The sequence below is a fragment of the Merops nubicus genome, unplaced genomic scaffold (genome assembly GCF_000691845.1).
Source record: "Merops nubicus isolate BGI_N331 unplaced genomic scaffold, ASM69184v1 scaffold7273, whole genome shotgun sequence".
Classification (NCBI taxonomy): Eukaryota; Metazoa; Chordata; class Aves; order Coraciiformes; family Meropidae; genus Merops; species Merops nubicus.
In genome coordinates this window covers 10644-18739 of record NW_008599516.1, presented here as the reverse complement: position 1 = coordinate 18739, position 8096 = coordinate 10644, and the positions used below count along the sequence as shown (strand labels likewise).

Here is an 8096-nt window from a genome sequence, read left to right as displayed (position 1 = left end):
CACAGCAGTGATGTCAGAAGAGGCAATTAGAATCCTCATCTCTTCTGCAAGTGGTCCCCAATGATGGAAAAAAGCATAACTTCTTGCTTGATTGGTCAGACAACCATCTCCTTTTACTTCTCTGCTTGCCTTGGCACACAGAAGCAGTAGCAGTGGTTAATTTTTCACCCCAAATCCCGTGGTGTTGTCAGAGTGATCTGCATCTGCTCTCCTCATGCCCCACATCAACCCTCTGAAACTGCAGCAGTGAGCTAGAATTGGATGAAGAGGATGAACCCATTATATATCCTGGAACAGTGCTTCATTGCAGCCTAAGGCAGAGCTGCTGGCTTTGATATGCAGACGACCAGATCATATAGAGAATTAAAACAGAAAACAAAACCACAAAAAATGTATCGGCCAGATCAGCTCCCTGAGCAAATTCACTCTTCTGAGACTTGAGAATAAGACCTGGGTAAGTCAGAGGCCAACAGGGCAAAGTGCACAATCCTGCACCTGGGGAGGAGCAGCTCTGTGCACCAGCACATGCCAGGGGCTGCACAGCCAGAAAACAGCATGGAGAAAAGAGACCTGGTGTTCCTGGTAGACCATGAGCCAGAAATGTGCCCTTGCAGCAGAGGCTAGTAGGTGGCATTTAGGAGACTGTCTCTGGCAGATGGAGGTGATCCTTCCCCTCTGCTGAGCATTGGTAAGGCCAAACCCGGACTGCTGTCCTGTTCTGGGCTCCCCAGTACAGAGAGATATGGACATACTGGAGACTGTCCAATGAAGGGCAACTAAGATGCTGAAGGGACTGAAACATCACTCCTATGAGTAAAGGCTGAGGGAGCTGGGACTGCTCAGCCAGGAGAAGGCTGGGGGCAGGGACAACATCTGTCTCCTCAATGTGTACAAATACCACATGGGTGGAATGAAGATGAGTGAGACAGATCTTTCCAATGGTGTCCAGTGACAGGACCAGAGGTAACAGCCACAAACTGAAACCCAGTGAGCACTGGCATAGTTTGCCCAAGGAGGTTCTGGAATTTCCATTATTGGAGATACTTGACAAGCTGCTTTCTGAAGTGCAGCAGCCAATAGCGAGACACATGGCAGATGAGTCATTCCAACATCTCTCCCAAACAACCAGCTCAATTTCCTCACCTCAGAGGTACTGCTCTCAGATGCAGCCATAACAGGCTCTGCTGCACACAGCAGTGATGTCAGAAGAGGCAATCTGCTACAGTCCTGGGCATCTGGCTCTAGGTGGCCCTTCTTGAACAGGGGGACTGGACAAGGTGGAGCTCCCTCCCAGCCTCAACCCCTCTATGACAAAACCATTCCAATTCAATACCTGCAGTCTGCAACTGCCATAGCACTAATTATCTTCTATCTGAAAAACTGGATGTGTCACTTCTAATGAGAACTGTGAATAGTAGGTAGGTAATTGATGTGTATAAGGATTCAGCCCTAAATCCCAAGACGATGCATTAAACCCAAATTACTACCTGAAGCACAGACACCTCAACGAGGAGACTGCTGTTAACATTCCATGCTCCTGTTTCATCTATGCTTTTCGTCTTGGCAGTGATCCTCAGCTTTTCACAAGCCCCAGTTTCCTGCAGCTGTACCTGATAAACACCTGCAATGAGGCTGATAGCTGAAGACTGGAGTGAAAATGCAGAGAAACCAGGGCTGAAGTCTCTCTCCCAGGGACTGGGAATTCCCAGCTCTGGACTCAAACTAATTGCTCCTACCAAAGATGACACCAGCCATAAGTCAGCAGTATGGTCTCTCCTCCAGGCTAGGACCCAGGATAGGAAAAGTAGCAGAAATATTCTGTGTTGCATCTTTACACTTTCTGCACACAAAATTACACTAAAACTGTAAGAAACAAACACACACAAAGCCAAGAAGCGGTCTGCAAGTAACGCTCTGCTTAGTTCTCTTTCTGTGCTTCCTACCCTGTAGGTGTGAAAAAGCAGTAAAATAGGCCATGAGCCAGCAAGTCACTGCCAGAGCCAACCAGGCAGTAGTCAGTGGAGGAGATGCAGTCTCAAACTGTGTCCTCTGGCTCTGGTATTAACCTCCATCCTTCTCCACTCAGACAGACAGGAAATGAGAAAAAAGTTATTTTTTCTATTTATGTAAAAAACAGGCTGTAAGAGAAGAAGCAGTTTAATAAGGTGGATATCTGTTCCAGCCCCACCTGGAGACAGGGTTTCAGCAGGGCCACATGCTAATGCAGGACAAACCAACCCCACAGACAAATGCATCACCATGATGCTGTGTGCACAGAACTGCAGTTGAGAAAGGAACTGTTTTGCTCCTGCTCAGACCTCCCAGATATTTTAGTTCATTTTTCTTCGCTTGCGTTGGTTCCCTGCTGCCTTCTGTACAGGCAAGGGGAGAGAGAGAGTACCCAGCTTGTGGTTCTGATCATGCTCAAGTCCTGGCAGCCCCTTTGCCTTGGAGACCTTCAACCGCATGGCCTTTGCGATGTCCATCATCCTGGAAAACACCAGAGAAACACTCTTACTGGAGCACACAAGTCTTCTGTACCATGACAATGCACAAGAGATGGCAGCCTTTTGTTGCAGGGAAGAAGCCAGGAGGCACCAACGAGCAGGGCGTGTCCTCTGTGCCTCAAGGAACACCATGGAGACAGAAGCTCAAAGACTACAAGGTCTCGCCAGCTTTCCTGGGGAGGACAGAATGCTACTGAGCTGTGCTACTGAGCTGTGCAGTGCCACCTCAGAGACCATTACAAATGATCTTACACAACAGCCAGCTGACTTGAGAAGAAATAATGCTGCTCTCCACTTCCCTACAAAGTTGAGAACAGGCATTATTTGTGTTAAGCTGCCGCTGCTGGCAGCCCATGGTTGCTCCCATGTGTGGTACCATGAATGGAATGCAGTACAGCAAGAACATCTCTTAGCCCCTCACAGTCAGCATGTAAGAACAAGGCCTTGGCTGAGATGTGAAGTGTGACTAGCTTGGGCAAGGAGGCATAAGCCACAACAGACCTGGAGGCAGGTCAAGCAGACAGAACAAAGTTAACGAAGGGAAGCTGGCAGGGAAATAGCGTCCTGGTCTCAGCTTGAGTCTTGAGAACACAAAGTCCCAGAATCCTCCCAGGTGACTTTATTGTCTTTGAAATACAGGTTCAGTTAGGAAGGGTTCATCAGTCAAACCTTCTAGTACAAGCAAGGATCATCCTATCAGGTGACTCAGGGCTATGTCTCTCTCCCCTCAATTTTTCCAGCAGGTCCTAGCCTCCTCCACCCTTTTCTCAACAGCATCCTAAGCCCTGTGCTGCCAGAGCCTTTACAGCAGTGAAGAAAAAAAAAAAAGAGTGTCATTTGCAAAAACCAGTGTGGATTCTTTAAAAAGCTTAGTTCCAAAAATGAAAAAAAAAAAAGCAAGAAAAAGTGTCTGGAAACCAACAGCAAATGCTGCTGTTAAACCCGCTACTACCCATCATTTACTACTACTACCACTACTGCTACTACTACATCACTACTACTACCATCTTTCATCAAAGATTGGAAAGACTAACTGGGGACAAAATCAGAAGTAATCGCATCAAAGCTGACCAGGGAGCTAGCAAAACCAAGAGGTGATTAAGGGCTCTGACAACTTCCCGTTACCAACAGGCATTAAGAGTACATCCCTCAGCCAGAAACCATTGGACAGTCACACTTCTCTCAGCCACAGTGAAGGGTCTGTGTCCCTCCACAATTAGTTCCCAGCTGCAGAACCACAAAGCAATCCTGTCAAGAAAGACTGATGTGACCAGGCAGACGTCCTTGGCATCACCATTGCCCACACAAGAGGACAAGACAGGAGGGAGATACTAAAAACCACATTGGAGCATTGCTAATGGGGCCCCCTGACCCCTTCTCAGGCAGCGCTAACAAGCTCCCTGCTGAGCTGCTGTCTTCCAGCAAGCACACTGGACTGATGGAGTGATTCTGACCAATTCCTGTCGTATTCTGGAGGAGCCCGAGACACCCCAGCGTCTACTGCAGCAGATGTGCGGAGCCCGAGGAGCTGCCAGTGGTGCCGGCTGACACCTGCTGGGAACAGCAGGTCTTGCAGCTCACAGGACGCTTGCTGGCATATTCTCCCTCGGAAAATTAAAGTCTGGGGAGCAAACACAGGTAGGGTTGTCTGCTGTTTTTTACCCATTCACCTCCACCAGCCCTGATTCGGAAAAATCCTTATTCCAGACACCACGGCCAGCAGTGCTGCCTTACCACCTCCTCCTGGTGCTTTGATAAAAAGCTCATCAGCGTTTCAGAAACAAAAACCTCTTTCGTGTCAAGCCCAGAGTAGGTAAATACCAGGAGCCTGGGACTCCTCCATGTGAACAACCACCTCCATGTGCTCACAGTGTGATTTTAAGAAAAAATCCCTACGTTTCTCATTTTCCTGTTGCAGTCAGCTGCAAACCTGTATTTACACCCCGACTGGTACCCAACAGCAATTGGAGCTCTGCAGGGAGAAGGGACATAGAGAACACGAAGGTGAATTATGATGTGGTGTGTCAGGCACGAAACAGACTGGGTGGCAGTGGGTAGATCTTGTCCCAGCATCTGCCCCAGGCAGCCTTGACAGTGCTGCCTGCCTCCGCATCCTTCCCTGCAGGACAGCTGAAGAGCCTCCCGATGCTCCTGAGGACCATTCTGCAGCAAGGGCCCTTTCGAAGTCCAAGATGTGTAACCATCTTCACTTTATCAGCACCAGGGCTTCAAAATAAAGCTTCAACACACTCATAAAGTTCAATTACAACAAAGGAGATTTGTCATCAGGTATTACTGCATGACCGAGTTGCCAGAGAGGCCCCAGAGCTCTCTCCTCAGGGCCTCTTTGTAGGAGAATCACCGTGTATCTCAGCAGGTATGAACACGACAACTCACCTGCTTTCTTGGAGCTTCATGTCATTCTGCAAGATGGTGAGGTCTGTTTGGAAGTTGTTAATGTGCAACGCCAGTGCAATGACATATGCTGTGATTTTAGCCTTCATTGATGCAGAGATTAAATTCTGGACACTGCAAGGCAAGAGGGAGAACACATGAAATGTGGAGTGTCAGTGAACCCAAAACACAGCCCCCATGGGGTGCAGACAGAACCGAAGCCCCAGTTAGACAGGACTTACTTTTCCCAGACACCAAAGAGATCAAAGCAACACAGACCTCTGATCACAGGACTCCACAGGCTTCTTTGTCCTCACATACCCCTGTTTCTGTTCAGGAGTGCAGGAGGTTTATTGCTGTGCAGCCTTGACAAAACCACCAACTGACAACACCTCAGTCCCTTTGGCACACTGGTCCGCAGAGGAGGACAGCAAAGGGAAGCTGTTCTGTGGGCATTCAGTATTAACGACTAATGGCACCTCAAACCAGAGCCCACACAAGGCAGATCCCTGTCTGGAAATCCCCTGTGGGCACTGTGACTGCTGGTCACTGGTCTGATCCTGCAGACAAAAGCTGGCCTGTTTGGGCTCAAATTCTTTGCTCTTGTCAGACAACAACACAGTGCAGAGATACAATAGCTGAGCATCACCATTACACCCCTTGCAGGCAGAGGCTGTGGCTCCCCGGGTGTGGGTAAGAGTGAGGATACTACTCACTCTTGCCTGTATTTTGGTACTTCCACTCAACAGGATGGCTTAAAATGCTCATCCAGATTTATAACTGCTTAGTTCTAAGTGGTATCTGTCTGAAGGTTGCAGTTGAGGGACACTTGCTCACAGGCAGCCTCCAGCAGCTGCCTGGGGCTGTCCCTACACTGAGACAGCACCCGGCACTACACAAGTGCCTCCAACACTGCTGGAAAGGAAGGTCACAGAAATGATCCAAGCACTGGAACCCCTCTGCTGGGAGACCAGGCTGAGAGTTGGGTTTGTTCAGCCTGGAGAACAGAAGGCTCCAGAGATACCTTCTGGTGGCTTTCCAGTACCTCACAGGGCCTATCAGAAAGTCTGGGACAGACTTTTTAGCAGGGCCCGTTGTAACAGGACAAGGGGTGATGGGTTTAAACTAAAAGAGGAGAGACTTAGACTGGAAAGAAGAAATCTGTTACACTGTGGGTGGTGAAACAGTGGCCCAGGTTGCCCAGGAAGGTGGTTGATGCTCGATCCCTGGAACCACACCACATGAGGCTGGACAGGGCTCTGAGCAACCTGCTCTAGTTGCAGATCTCCCTGCAGGGGAGTTGGACTAGATGACATTGAAAGGTCCCCTAGAATGCAAACCTGTCTATGACTCTATAATTCTCTGTCTAGTGGAGATCTTCCCAGCCTCGGCTCCAGCCATGGGGTGGTGGCTTCTCTTCACTGACCTCCACAGCAGGACCAGACCCCACCCTACTATACCAAACTTTGTCACTGCTGGTGGGGCAATACCTGGGTAAAGCTGAGGCAGAACTCTTTGCCCTGTGTCCATACAGGTGCAATGGTGTGGGCCTCAGCCCAGAAGAGCTGACGAGGTCAAATATTAGTTTTGTCAGTGTAGGTTTCAATGCAAAATCCAAGTAAGTCAAGTCATGTCTGCATTGATGTGAAAGCACCCCTTTTATGCTAATTAAACTACATGAGTGTAAAAAAAGCATCATTATTTAGCCACTGCTCCACCTCTGTCCTGACCCACTCTGGGATGGTGGAAGAGCTGAACACCCATCCGCCAGCTGCCCAGGTCCACCCTGAACAGGTCCAGGTGAGAGCTGTGCAGTGGCACAGCAGGGCCAGCTGCCCAGGGAGTGAACCCAGGAACGGCCAGGCAGGTGGCTGGGCACCCATCAGGTCACACCAGCCAAACCCACAAGTGCAGGGTCACTTTTACACACATGACCCTGCTTCTCCCAGTTACATTTTAGACCTGCATTGTCTAAAATGGACCATCACCAGCCATGACTCAAGGGAAGTAACTGTAGCTCTGTACTGGGCACTGGTGAGGCTGCACCTCAAATCCCGAGCTTGGCTTTGGGCCTCCCACTCCCAGAAAGACTTTGAGGGCCTGGAGCATGTCCAGAGTAGGGCAACGAAGATGGGGAAGGGTCTAGAGCCCAAGCCTTGTGAGGAGCAGCTGAGGGACCTGGGGTTGTTCAGCCTGGAGCAAAGGCTGAAAGTCTATGATTCTACATGCTGAGGGTAAAGCAAGGCAAGCTTCTGCTATCTTCCATTTTAGTAGAAGGTTTCCTGACCAGGTGTCCATGGCTCTTCAAGCTCAACTCTACTATACCACTGCATCAACAACATCAAAGTAAGCAGTTCCTTACCTGCCATTGTTGTAGGTCAGTGAACTGAAATTCTTCATGAGTTTTCTGCTAATAATGTGTGGGCATTCAGGACCCATTGGATCTAGGACAGAAAGAGGTTTTGCAGTGGCATGAGAAACACATCTCCTTCTTGTATTGGCCACCTGCAGCCATCGTAATAGCATGTTTACTACCACAACATTTATCACCTCTTTCCAGGAACACAGAGAACTTAAAAGGAACCTGAATACCTGGTTTCTAGGTCTCATCACTTCTCATGTCTGAGAGAGGCTCCTAGCAGCTTTTATTTTCTTTACAAATGCGATCCCCACTTCCAGGACTACAATCTAAAATGTGTACATGTGCACCTACATACGTAGCTAATAGACTCCTGCCTTTTAATAGATGGCCCTGTCACTGAAACCACAGTAACAAATTCATACTAGCAGCAAGACTAGTAATTTCCACATCCTTCTTGACTAAGTCCTGCAGGGTGACTCCTGTGTGTCCAGCAATGCAGGAGGGTATTTACAGCCAGGCTGGCCACTTCGTCCTGCAGCAATGCTCTGCCACTGAAAATACTAACAATGCCATTTTCAGCATTGACAAGGAGACTTGGATACACAAGTTCTATGGAAGATTGCAAGTCTTGAAAATCTCAACCAAAATATTTTGGGCAATGCTTTTGAGAACAGCATTCTGAATGCACCAGTGTGTCACTGCATCTCAGTGTGTGGTCACTGTAATCCACACACTGAGATAATGAGCAAAGGATGATGAACACATTCTCAAAAGTGTAGAGAAATATCAAGGATGTATTGTGTACTGTGTGCCTCTTGCATCTGGAACGTGAA

The 8096-nt window shown here is 48.6% G+C and overlaps 1 protein-coding gene across 1 annotated transcript in view; it reads right to left on the bottom strand.

The window, feature by feature from the left end:
- Positions 1 to 2238: 2238 nt before the first annotated feature.
- POLR1E (polymerase (RNA) I polypeptide E, 53kDa) overlaps positions 2239 to 8096 on the bottom strand; it is a gene marked incomplete at its 5' end in the record, with an annotated part of 14740 nt that continues 8882 nt past the window's right edge. The window contains 3 exons of the mRNA XM_008937403.1: positions 2239 to 2490; positions 4905 to 5036; positions 7264 to 7345. Of these exons, the coding sequence (XP_008935651.1) occupies positions 2331 to 2490; positions 4905 to 5036; positions 7264 to 7345 (374 nt within the window). The remainder of the gene's footprint in view (positions 2491 to 4904; positions 5037 to 7263; positions 7346 to 8096) is intronic.